At 32.9% G+C, this 14,237-nt stretch overlaps 1 protein-coding gene across 3 annotated transcripts in view; it reads right to left on the reverse strand.

Annotated features, from left to right (window-relative positions):
- Positions 1-11,108: 11,108 nt before the first annotated feature.
- Positions 11,109-14,237, reverse strand: part of CadN2 (Cadherin-N2) — a 99,092-nt gene continuing 95,963 nt past the window's right edge. For all 3 annotated transcript variants that reach the window (XM_086834923.1, XM_086834925.1, XM_086834924.1), the window contains one exon: positions 11,109-12,783. In XM_086834923.1, the coding sequence (XP_086691049.1) occupies positions 12,410-12,783 (374 nt within the window). In that variant the 3' untranslated portion in view covers positions 11,109-12,409. The remainder of the gene's footprint in view (positions 12,784-14,237) is intronic.

A 14,237-nucleotide genomic window follows, 5' to 3' on the forward strand; every position in this document is an offset into this window, starting at 1 on the left:
TCGCTCTCTGAATTCTCGTCAGCCAGTCACTCAGTTTAGGCCACTTCAGTTTTAACACAGAGAGAAATTAAGGGAAATGGGAAAATGAGAAACGGTTGTTAAGAGTAGAGGATCAATAAGTATCTTTCGACAGTAAGTAACTATGATCAGCAATTACCTATGATCAAGTTTTAACTATGAGCAGTAATTAACTCTGAACAGTAAGTATCTATGACCAGTAGTAACTATGATCAGTGACTAACTTTGAACACTAATAAACAATGACTTGCAACTTTTGTAACACAACACATGTCTGAGACTTGGCCGGCAGAAGTCACTTCGTTCCGGGGATGTTAGAACCAGTTGAGAATCATATGTACAGATGTGCGATATTTGTTTTGCAACAAATTTAAGCTATTTAAATTATACTAAGGAGTTATTCTTCTCTATAATTTAACTAGTATCTAAATCGGAGCATGGCGAATCGGTGGACTATATAAATATATATAGCTGCCATAGGAACAATCGGAAGATTTATAGAACTATAATCAGTAATTATCTATGACCAGTAAGTTTCAATGAACATTAAGTAACTATGACCAGCAAGTAACTATGATCAGTGAGTAGCTATGATCAGTAAGTAACTATGATCAGCAAGTATTAGTGAACATAAATTAACTATTGGCAGTCAGTAACTATGATCAGTAACTTTTTATCACCGGTATGTATGTATGATTAGTCACTCACTGTGAACAACAATGACTTGCAAGTTTTGAACACAACACATGTCTGAGACTTGGCCGGCAGAAGTCACTACGTTCCGGGGATGTTAGAACCAGTTGAGAATCATATGTACAGATGTGCGATATTTGTTTTGCAACAAATTTAAGCTATTTCAAAGAAACTATGGAGTTAATCTTCTATACAATTTAACTAGTATATAAGTCGGAGCAGTGCGAATCGGTGGACTATATATGTATAGCTGCCATAGGAATAACCGGAAGAGTTATAGAACTATGATAAGTAATTAACTATGACCAGTAAGTAACTATGATCAGCAATTAATTATAATCAGTAAGTATCAGTGAACATTACTTAACAATGAGCATTAAGTAATTATGATCAGTAACTATCTATGACTAGTAAGTATTTATGATTAGTCACTCACTTTGAACACAAACAAACAATGACTTGCAACTTTTGTAACACAACACATGTCTGAGACTCGGCCGGCAGCAGTCACTTCGTTCCGGGGATGTTAGAACCATTTGGGAATCATATGTACAGATGTGCGAGATTTGTTTTAAATCTAATTTAAGTTATTTCAATGAAACTATGGAGTTATTCTTGTATCTAATTTTACTAGTATATAAGTCGGAGCAGTGCGAATCGATGGACTATATAATATATGCGTATATATAGCTGCCATAGGAACGATCGGAAAATTTTAAGCAATAAAAATTATAACTTCTCCAGTTTTCAACAGATTTTCATGAAATTTGATAAGAAGCCATTATATATTAATCTAGAATTTTTTTTTTTAATTTTATGAAAATCCGACTTCCATATCATATAATAGCTGCCATACAAAAGATCTTTAAAAGTAGAGGAAAATGCAAAGCGGTGAATGTAAGCCGTAAATATAATATCTTAAGATGAATGAAATGAAAGCAGGCATCACTTTATTGTTTTTAAACATAAATATATATAATTTTTATTGTATTAATTTCTATGGAACGAATTTCAATCTGCAAGGGTATACAAACTTCGTAAGTTAACTGCCATTCTTATTATAGATCATTTTAAAAAAGTTATAAACAAAATCTTTAAAGTTAACTCAAAATTTTCTACCAATATTTATAACGTTTCTTCCTCTGCACCATCTCCGTTCGTTATTCATTAAAACTGACGCATCCGCTTCCAAACAAAAAACTTTTTTGACAAAGCGTACAACAAAAATTGAAGTGCTTTTGCCTGCATTTTGGCCACGAGTCCGATAAAAGTGTCAGTTGCAAAAGTTTGGTCAACCTAGAAGCATCTGGCCGACAAAAAACAAAAAATTAAAAGGGTATTAAAACAGAGGAAGGAGTATTTTATTGGGAGAAGAGTGTGCAGAGTAGAGCCTTCATTTGAGCGAGACAAATGGCTGCTATGCGGACGGAGGCCAAAAGTTTTCAAAACTAGGTGAAAATATTAGCAAGTATCCATTTTAATTTTCATTTCAAGTTAAGTGAAAATTGGAGCCGATCAAGAAAGAGATAAAAAAGTTTTAGCTAAACTAAAAATGTGTTTATGGCTTAAAACCCCACAAAAAGTTTTAGTTGCCAAGAGTAGAGCAAAACATAAATATGTAGCTAATGTGATAAATAAATAAATAGTTTGATATCAAATAAAGAAGATTAAAATATATATTTAACAAATAAAGAAGTTAAATTTATTTATTATTTTTTTAGTATAAAATTAGTTTACAACAAGACAGGAAACTAACTTCGGGAAGTCGAAGTTGAAATACCCTTGCATCTTGCAAATAAACTATAGAATCGAATACTAATATAAGCAACGACTTTTTCAGCATTTATGCTAATAATTTGGGTAAGAGTATATACATATATCCGTAAAATATATATAAAATATAAAATAAAATATATATAAATATAATATAAATAATGTAAATATAAATATCAAAAACAAAATTATTAAACGGATTTTATTTGTTCTCATTGCTATTTACAAATAACTTCCACCCACTAGGACTTACAGTCCACAATTTCCCGTGAGAGAGCGCTTTTCGTTTGCTTACATCTAATTTGCAGTCTACGCATGTGTATCTTAATCCGGGATCAACTTTCCGTAAGAGAGCGCTTTTCAATTGTTTACATCTAATTTGGAGACCACCCATATGTATTTTAATCCGGGATCAACTTCCCTGAGAGAGCGCATTTCGATAGTATTAATCTAATATGGGATCTACTTGCATTTCGTTTTCAAGGGGAAATATCAGAGACATAAACCATAATGGTGAATCGTAAGGAACATAAAGGAGGTGGGTAGAAAATGCTCTTCACTTAATATTGCTACACAGAAATAAAATAAAGAAAAATAAAAGAGATCGTCACTCACTTTGTTATTTGTTGCTGGAATTTGGAACTGAGAAAGTGCTTTTCCTCTGCCTTTTTGCAATTCTTCATTTACAGAAATTTTCACAAAAATATGCACCTTTAGAAAAATCTCAAAAAAATGCTCAACAATATCACATATAAATGCACCACAAAAAAAATTAAAAATATGCACATACCCATGTATATATGCATATATGCACTTGTTGAACCACCGAAAAAAAAATTAGAAAAGAAGGCTTTCCTTTGCTTCGCTTTTCTTCCTTCTTACTTTCCTTGTGTCGGCATACGCCGCATGCAACAGCTTTAACGATCGATGGAAGGAGATGCGCACAAAAGCGAGACACAAAATAGCGGGACTTTAAATCACTTGCACATTTCGTTCTTTCACTCTCCCACGTCTCCTTCATTCTCTCCCGCTCGACAGATACCGAAAATTGCGAATTGGAGTCATGAGTCATCACTCAGGCATTCTCGCTCTCTCCTCTCTCTCTCTCTTTTCCTCGCACTCTGCAACATTTTAATGGCGATCTTTGGCGTTGTGTATGTACATATTGAAGGATACATTTTATTTAGCACTAATTAAACACTTGTGCTACACTAAAAGTCCGCGGAGCTGCTAATTTTGTTTAATTGTTATTGCACTTTACTTATGTATGAGTTGAGTACTTCATTAATGCAGTTCCGAACGCACCAACTCCTTCGATCCTAATTGCCCAATAAGATTTCGTTGATACACACCCGTGGTGTTATCCAATTGGATTAATAGGTTGTTCCACTTGTTTCACTCGCGTTTAATTAACAATTTGATCAGTTTTTACCAGCTAACTTGGTTTTTTTCCGCACGTTTTTAGTCCGCAAATTTTCCGTGGCCATTACGCTGCCGTGAATTTACGATTATGGTATTGGTATATCGATGCTTGTATTCTTAGGGAGTATCGTTAAAGGAGTTGAGTATCGATATATCGGGATCAACTTCCCGTGAGAGAGCGCTTTTCGTTAGCTTAAATCTAATTTGGAGACCACACATATGTATATTAATCCGTAAGAGAGCTCTTTTCGTTTCTTTACATATAAATTGCCGACCACACATACATATGTACCCAATTACGCGATCTACTTGCATTTCGTTTTCAAGGGGAAATATCAGAGACACAAACCATAATGGTGAATCGCAATGAACATAAAGGACGTCGGGAGAAAATGCTCTTCACTCAATATTACACAGAAACAAAAGAAAGGAAGCTAACTTCGGCACGCCGAAGTTGATATACCCTTGCAGATAGAAATTTTATGACTAGGAATCCATACAATATAAATTATATATATTTTTGTTAAGAAACAATGAAGTAATACCTGCTTTCATGAAAATCTGTTGAAAACTGAAAAAGTTATAATTTTTAATTGTATTAATTTCACGAGATCGTTCCTATGGGAGCTATATGATATAAAAGTCCGATATTAATAAAATTTTACACAATATTGTAGAGTATAATAAAATGGCTATATCTCAAATTTGATGAAATTCTGTTGAAAACTGATGAAATTTTCCGATCATTCCTATGGCAGATATATGATATAGTCCGTTCCGACATATATACGAGTGAGAGTATATAGAAGACTAACTACAAAGTTTCATTCATATAGCTTCAAAACTGAGAGACTAGTTTGCGTAGAAACGGACTGACGGACAGACGGACAGACGGACATGGCTAGATCGACTCGGCTATTGATCCTGATCAAGAATATATATACTTTATATAGTCGGAGGTGCCTCCTTCAGTGCGTTGCAAACTTCTGACTGAAATTATAATACCCTGCAAGGGTATAAAAATGAAATGAGTACACAAATTTCTTTAAAGAATATTACATATTTGAATTATTAAAATAAAAACTTCATGAAAAACAGAATGATGCTTATTTAAATTAGAAAAATATTTAAAAGCCACCAAATTTTATAAAAATTTCTGTAAATCCCCCACGAAACCCTTTTGGGCAAAACCATAAAAATGTGCATCCACTTAAAAAGTTTTAAAGGCTCAACCTCTTCCACAATATAAACAACAAAAGCAAACGGCAAGCCGGCGGTCATTTAGCAAAGGTCAACGACTAGTTTCATAAAAAAATTAACAAAAATCATAAAACTGAAAACACTTTAATCCAGAACACAAGAGAACCGAGATGGGACCCCTAGGAACAGCCTCTAGTTGGCAGCTCATTATTGATTTTTTACGTTCACAAAAAAACAAACGAAACAAATAGCTGCTAACTTATTAACATTAACTACAGTATATTTTTTTGCTGACTGCTTTTTAGGTCTGTCTATATTAATAATTAACAAATTGTGCGTTGAATAAAAACATCATTAATTAAAAATGTATCGGGCCATATGCCAGCTTCCAGTTTCTACCTTTCTCCATTTCCCTCGCTGTTTGACACAAAATTAACGCGTTTTCCATTTGTCATTAAAAATGTATTTCAACACTCAACAGTTTCGACGTTTGAGCTGAGAAGAGTTAATTCGATTTGTTTGGAAACTTTTTTTGAGAGGGTTTAGTGGTTGGGATTTAAACTAGAATATTCTATGGAGATTTTTAAACTTTAACAAATATTTAAAATATTTATAATGAATGAGTATATATTTTGTATTGTATTATTTCTTACTTATTCTTGCTTATTAACAGTGTTTTTAATTTGTTTATATAGATTTATACCTTAGCCATTTCTTTAGAACATAAATTATCTTTGGATCATATATTTTATTTATAAATATTTACTATAGAGCATTCAGAATTCAGTTTCCGCTCATTAAATTTAACATAATCCCTTTTTTCAACATGTTTTTTTTATAAACTTTTCTGCCTGTCAACGCTGGGCGACAATTTAGTAATTTAAATTGATTTATTTAACTAGAAATAAATAAACCTCGCGGGGCTGTCAGACTCCTACTTTTTTTTTTCCATTCTTCAGTCGGCGAAATTCTTTGGGCCACGCTAATTAAATTTAATTTGCCATTGATTAAACGTATTTATTTCGATGTTTTTTCGGGTTTTCGGGTTTCCAGGTAGTTTTGACAGCCCTGCCAGGCATCTCTTTCCGTCTCCTACCTGACACGTTGAATTATTAATTGTATGATTGATTGTTCTGCGCAACGTGTGGTCCATGTACTGCTTGGAATTCCGGGCCAGCGTTTGTTTCGCATTAGCAGCAAGTGGCTTGGAGAGCAGCTCCTCCGCGGGGAGCTAACTACTCGATGAGGAGCTTTTTTATTATTTTTTATGTGTCGGCCCATTTGGGCGTGAGAATCGCTTTTTCTTGGCCCTCTTCTTGCCTCTTTTCTCGTTTATTTAACAATTGTTTTCTTCAATGAAGTGACTTGATTAGCGGCGGCTGCCAGCGCGTTAATATTAATGTAATTTGTCGGGTTTTAGGAAAAAAAAAAACATCAAAAATGCCTATTCAAACTGTTTTTATACAATTTCAGGCATTTATGTCAGTTTTCTAAAATATTACGTATACGCACTGGTGTAATATTTAAATGGTGTAATATTTAAACCTTAAGAAAAATCTCGTTAACTGATAAAGGAGATTTTTATAAGAAGCTGTAAAACATTTTCTCTCTCAGCTTTTAAAACGTTAGAAAATAAGTCATATTTAATTTTATATTTAACAAAAAAAAATTTTTTGTAATTGACAATTTTAATTTTTTAATAATTTAATAAGATTTTGGTATTTGTATATTGTAAATTGTTGTTTTTCTGAGTGAATTTTGTTGTCAAAGAATTTTTTGTTGTTGTTGCAGGCAAAAAAGATTAAATTTTGACATTTCTTTTTGTTGTTAAAAATGGTAAATATTTTTTTCTATTAGCAGAGTTCTTAATTATAACTGTTGTTTTTGTTCTTGTCAAAATGCCTATACACACGATTTTTATACACTTTCAGGCACTTAAGCCTTTTTTACAAAATATTACGTATACGCACTGGTGTAATATTTAAATAGTGTAATATTTAAACCTTTGGAAAAACTAGTTAACTGATAAGCGGAAATATTTATAAGCAATTTTTGGCAGCGATCAAATGAGCTAAAATTATCAACTTTAAATAGATATTTTTAACGATAATTTTTTTACGAAATTAAAAGTATTTCAAATATCAAACTTGGCCAAAAATTAATTAATTTTAATTCGGATACCTTCTCTGTGCTAGCTTTTTAAATATTAATAAATCTGCATAATTATTTTAATATTTTAAAAATTTTTAAATAATTTTATGTAGAGTTTTGGGTTTTGAATATTGTAAGTTGTAGTTGTTGTAAGTGAATTTTATTTACAAAGAGTTTAAGTTGTTGTTGCACGCAAAATAAGCTTAAATTTGTTTATTTTCGGAACAAATGTAATTTTATTTTTCCCTTTTGTTGTTGTGAATAGAAAGTATGTGTTATCGGTACAGAGTTTATTATTATTATTATTGTTGTTGCTGCTATTATGTTGTTGTTGTTGTTGTTGTTGTTGTTGTTGTTGTTGTTGTTGTTGTTTTTATTGTTGTTGTTGTTGTTGTTGTTTTTATTGTTGTTGTTGTTGTTGTTGTTGTTGTTGTTGTTGTTGTTGTTGTTGCTCTGGACAATGCCACGTCATTCAATTTGGTAATTTTTAAGAAATCCATCTGAAATACCAGGCGAACAGAAGGCAGCAGCAAGCAATTTCATTTTTGTGCAAATTTATTGTACTGCCTAAAGGTATGCTACACCCGATCCCCAAAAGTATGCAGTTACAAAAATATGCTATGTTCGTCATCTCATATTGAGTCGGTCCGGCAACGCTTTACATAGCTCAGTGCTGCCAGACCGACGAAATAAATTTGAATTTGAATTCAAATTTGGCAGTTACCGTATGTGGCGGCAAGTTTTCGATTATTTTAATTTGAATTCAAATTTATCGATTAACTGGCATGGCGGTCTATTTGAATTTGAATTCAAATTTGCCTGTTAACTGAGTTTTTTTTTCCTTTTTTATTGTATATTATAAATGGTAGCTGTAAAAATGTGGTTTATCATTGTTGTTGTTGTTGTTAAAAAGAGGTTTATCAGAGTTGTTGTTGTGGACAATAACAAGCCTTAAAATTGATAATTTGTAGTACAAAATGGATCATTTCTGTATTTAATGTACCAGACAAACAAAAGGTACTCATGGTGGATTCATTTTTGAACAACTGCCAATTTGTGGCTTTTATAAATGTCAATTGATTCTGTTTTATATATACCGCCAAAATGACCTCAAACAAGTGCTCTATAAAGTATCGATATTTTTATACGACCTTAATACATGAGTTTATTAAGTGTATAAAAATCATAAAATTTTTGAAAGTGTAATTCCGACTGCTTTTTTATTTAGTTCGAAACCTGGATGGCGCTCAATCCTTCCTGTTATTGAGGTGCCGCTGTAAAATACACCAAATAATGTTTCATGCTTTCAAGAGGCGGCTGCTGTAAAAGACGTAAAATAATGTAGTACGCTTTCAAAAGGTGGCTGATATAAAACACACATAATGGATGTAGCGTCGGTTGAAATGTATAGTTATTTGAAAATCGAATACTCCGAAAATTAGTAAAAAATATTGCGGTTATAGAAAAGTGAAATAAATAAATCTATTTATATACTTGTAAAGAATATATTTATTTCCAGTTCTTCAGATTATTGTACTCCACTAAAAATTTTACTAATCACAGAATAAAGGTATATATTATAAATTTTGTACATTTTCCTTTTTTTTCTAGATAAATTTTCATTTCGAATCCTTCTAGGAAGCGACAGCCTTTCGATTGCCTTTTCACAACAAAAATTCCAATAATTGAGCTTAATGTTGAATTGCCTAATTTATTCTGAATTTCAGTGAATTTTAATTTAGCGCATTTTCGCTACCAATTCGGCCACGTATTCCACTTATTCTATGGCATGGCCTTCGTCCAGCCAAAAATCAATTAAAAATAATAACAACATCAGCGGCTAATGTTTGCTGGCTATTTTCGTTAAGTAATGGCCAGCGAATGGAAATGGAAAATTCCTGACCAAATGAAAAGCCCAAGCGTTGTGTAAAAGGTAATTCACAATTATATTTAGACGAGAATAGCGGAGAAATCACGGTGCAAATAATTAAACAAATTGCATGATTTTTAATAATTTATTGGGCCCAGCGAGGAATATGCAAGTTCATGTAACAAATCCGGCGAAAATCAGGGTAATTAGCATAAAATTTGGAAACTGGAACTGAACAAAATAATGCATCTGCATTTCCGCCTCGTTACATTTTCACAAGAACATAAACATAAATACGGATTAAGAATAATTAGCAATACAACGCTTACAATGAACAAGGGATTTTATAAATTCAGGGATATTTTGGTTAGCTTTCAAGTTAAAGAGATTTGTTGAAATGTGTCTTTTATTTTTATTTTGTGAATGGCAGTAAATTTACATTTTTTTATTAATGTATTTTGGTACAGTAATTAATTTAATAATTTGGGAAATAAAAATAAACTTAAGTTTCATATTTTTATGCGGATTTGATTTAAACACAACATCTACTTTATTTAAAACTCTTGGCTAAGTAACTAAACCCAACTTATAGACCTTTTAATCTACATATGTTTCTTTTGTTTCTGTGCCTGCAGGCCACTCAGCTTCACACTCTTCAACATAATGTTTTTCAATTGTCGAGTTCACTGGGTACACTAAGAATATAAAGGTCTTGGTAGTAGAAAATCTATTCAAATTTGGATGACACAAATATATATTTATAAAGTGTTGCTATAAGTTGATTTAGATGATTTTCAGGAACCTTTTGCTTGTTCTCTATAAAAGGGAATATGAGGAAAATTAGTTATATTTTAATTATAGTTGAAAGTCGCTTAATTTCAGTGTAGCTCTTATGATTTAAAGTTCAAGGGTTAGTATTTGTATTTGTGAATTTGTGGGCGGCAAAAGTACGGCCCTGGGCTGGCTATTCCGGACGCCCTAGAGTCTCCGTGTTAATGCAACTAATTAGCCCGTTGCCAGGAGGTGTTTCCAGAAACTGCACTAAACACTGCATAGGAACGGTATGGGAATCCAATTATTATTTGTGGTAAGTGGAAGACGATTTAATTACTTGCTTTCGATTTTGTGAGGCGAACTAAGTGTCTCTTGGGTATTTATTGAGAAATCCAATAAGTTGGTTTAAAGCCAAAACAATACCAAAGGTTGAGGGAGAGTATTAATTTCTATTTTGAGAGAATCTCAATACTTTAAGGGTACTTTAGACTGATTTTAATATTAATGTTTAAAATTATTTAATAATTTTTTTGCTTTTAGTTTAATGACATTTGTGATTAGTACATGATTTCTAACTTACCTTTTTTACAGAACGATTTTTCAAAAGCCCTTGTAAGCCATCAATTTATATTGCTAAAAAGTAAAGTTAAGTGGGATAACCAGAGGAGTTAGCTGGGATAAATTGATGGCTGGTGACCATATTTCATATCGATAGCTCAAAGCCGCTTCATTTATTATGCGCGGAAAAATGTTTTCCCGCCTCACCCACAAAAAAAAAAAAAAAAAAAAAATCCACAACCTGAACCGAAAAATTGCAAAGGTCACTGGGCTTAGAGGGGGGTTTTTTTGTGTTTTTTTATGGCCTAAAATTGGCCCTCACTTTTGCCCCTGACAGCTTCTGGCTTGTGTAAGAGGCAATGCATGTTGCCCTGTCAAACGCTCCGTTGAACTTCGCTTCACTTCTGCAGGAGGCGCTGAAAGTGGCTTCCTCTCGGCGGCGGCTTCCATTCGGACACCTTTGCCGGGGACTTAACGGCGCGTTTACGGCACAAATGCCGGAATGTCTGGCCCGGAAGTGGGTGAAATGGGAGCGGCTCCAAGGATCATTAGGCAGTGTCAACAAGCGGATTGCCGGATTGGCTTCCATCCAGAAATTGTTATAAAAAATATGAACAGACACACACACGGTTCACATTTAAACTAACTCTTTATGGAATCGTATTTTTTATATTTTATTTATAATTTTTTGTATTTTTTTGTGGCTTTATTGATTTTTAGAAAATATGACTTAGATGCTAACTACTAACAAATTGTCCATTAACTAACGTAAATGTAATTAACCATTTTCTCGTGTATGACTCATAATTCAATACATATTACAATGCTATTATTATATTCTCGTTTTCTGTACTGGTTGTGTAGTTGCTAGTAAATGCGGAAATTTGAAATTGGTTTGATCAACACTCGTATTTTGTTTCCGGTCTTTGTTGTCGGTAATTAAATGTAGATTTAATTGTAGTTAATTAGTCTATTAGTTGGTTTCCACGTGTTTGTGTTGTGAGTTTTGTTTTCGCTGCAGTAGCCTTTAATTTAATGATAGAATTACCGAGTATTTAATATGTACAAAATTATGTTACAGTTCTCTTTTCCTTTTTTTTTTTTTTGTTTTGTCCCTCGTTTAATTTCACCAAAGTTAGTTATGATTTTTTCTCCTATTAAATTTTCTACTTTCTCTGCAAACTTTTGTGGCTGCACGCGGGTTCGGTGGCAGATTTCAGCCTCGGTTTTCAGGTTTTTCCTGGTGCCACCTGGTGGAATCGGACACGTTCCCCTTTTTTTCGGTGGCGCACAAAAGTTGCAAACGTTCAACATTTTCTGAGGGGGCAATCGGGGAAAATTTGAGGATAGTTTTGCTCAACTTACGTGCTACAGAGTTAACGCCGTATTTATACAGGGTCTTTAACTAATTTATAGCAAGTTTTATAAACTCTTTTTTTTCGAATGTATAGTATGCTTAATTTAAACATATATATATATTATATGGAATTATTCTTTGATTTATCCGTTGGTTCAGTTGGAAGTCATGGAGAAAATGTCGAAGAAGATGAGAGAATAGAAAAGTGGGACTGAAAGAATTGTTTCTTGGGAAAATAGTTCACTTATGAATGGAAATTTCTTTAGAATTTCATTTAGTTTTTGTTTCAGGAAGCACAAAGTTCGACGGAAAGAGATACTTTAAATTTAGAGAAGTATGTTCAAGAACTCAATCTTTAATTAAGCCCCTTCTCTATATCTTATGTGTGAGAGAAAACATCTAAAATCTTATTGTTAGTCTTAAATTTCACTGTTAGCCACATGTACATACAATTAACCCTAACCAGACACACGAATACACAAAACACCTGTTTTCGGGTTGGAAAACTCCTTATTTTCCTCCTTTCATTTTCTTTTTTCCCCATCGTGCTTACAGCTGAAACATCATTTTAACTACAACTTAACTATTTATTTTTATAATACAACTTTGTCGACATCGGGCTGGGACATTAACCCACTGACACCCGCACTGATACTGCCACCGCCACCACCAGGACCTGCCCCACTACCGGTTGCAACACTCACTGCCAGGACACTGCCGCCACTGCCTAGGGACGATGACGCTCCTCTTGCTGCCGCTGCTGCTGCTCCATCTGGTCCACCTCCACCTCCGCCGTGACCTCCTCCGGTTGGCGATAATGATGACCCTCCGGGTCCACCGCCTCCGCCTCCATCCGATGGAAGCTGCTTGGCTTTCGCCTTATCGTGCACGTACATGGCGGCCAGAGCATTGAAACGTGGACCCCAGTTCTGCAGATAGTTAAAGTCTTGATTCTCATCATCAGTGCCTGGAATTGGACAAGTGGGAGTAGCGAAACGAGTTAGAGAATTTCTTCAAAGCAGTTTCTGGTAGCAGATATGTCGGAATATATACTAATTAAGCCTTTTAAATGAAAACGGAAATAGCAAGAAAGGAAATTAGGAGGTTTATAAATAAGCTTAAAAAAGGGACCAATTTTACGAACAAGCTTTCTTTAAAAATCTTCATTACTAATTCAAAACAGCATTAATTTAAATTCGGAAAGAATAAATATAATTTATAAGGTCAGAAATGACTCCTTCTTACAATCTTCTGACTGGAATAATTATACTACAAACACATTTTTTATCTAGTGCGTATACGTAATTTTTGTGACTTTGGTATAAATGTTCTGAATTTATATCGGAAGCATAGCTTGAAATTCAATCAAGAAATTCAATTTAAGAAGACAAAAAAAATTCCCATGCAAACGACTTTTCTTAAATTTTAATTATAGCATTTTTAACGGTGGCATGGAAAAAAATTACGTATACGCACTGTTGTAAATAGTATTGGATCATAACTTTGCTAAAAAAGCATTAATTTCAATTCGGGAAGCTGTTCTGTGTTAGGTTTTCGTAGGTTAACAAATCTGCATACTGCGTTAATAAATAAAATAAATCATAATTTTGTAAATTTTTGAAAATTTTAATGATGTAACCCCTTATAAAAGTTCCAAAATTTTGAAAAAATTAAATTTTAACCGAACATAGCTGGAACGATTCTGGACTGGAATTATTATTATACAACTGGCTGAAATTATTACACTACAAAAACATTTTTTACCTAGTGCGTATACGTAATTTTTGTGAATTTGGTAAAAATACACTACTATTGTTCTGAATTTATGTAGGAAGCATAGCTTGAAATGCAATCATTAATTATTTTGACTTCTGGATGGCATCAAAAATTCCCATGCTAACGACTTTTCTTAAATATTAATTATAGCAAATTTAGCACTGACAAGGAAAAATTACGTATACGAACTGGTGTAAATAGTATTTGATCATAACTTTGCTAAAAATGCATTAATTTGAATTCGGAATTTTCATAATTTTGAAAAAACTAAATTTTAGCAGGACATAGCTAGAACGATTCGGCTGTTGATGCTAATGAAGAATATATATGATTTATGGGGTCGGAAATGATTTCTTCAGGTTTTTGAAAGCTTCTGACTGAAATCAGAATACCCTTTAAAGGTATAAGAATACATCTTAATAAAATATTAAAAACTTTTCCATTTTATTTAGAGATTAAATATTCCTTTAAATTTTTCACTTTGATTTATAAAGTAGAAGAATATTGATTCCCAATCAAATCTATAATGATTTCTGTGTTAAAAACTCGGTTTAAATAAGCTCAAAAGCTTGCCATATGTTCTTATCTATAAAAATGTATAAAAAAACAGATCGAAAGTATTAAATTAAGTTAAAAAAAAATTAA

Source organism: Drosophila serrata, unplaced genomic scaffold, assembly GCF_035046125.1.
Source record: "Drosophila serrata isolate PLE 108 unplaced genomic scaffold, ASM3504612v1 contig_275, whole genome shotgun sequence".
In the NCBI taxonomy this organism is placed as follows: Eukaryota; Metazoa; Arthropoda; class Insecta; order Diptera; family Drosophilidae; genus Drosophila; species Drosophila serrata.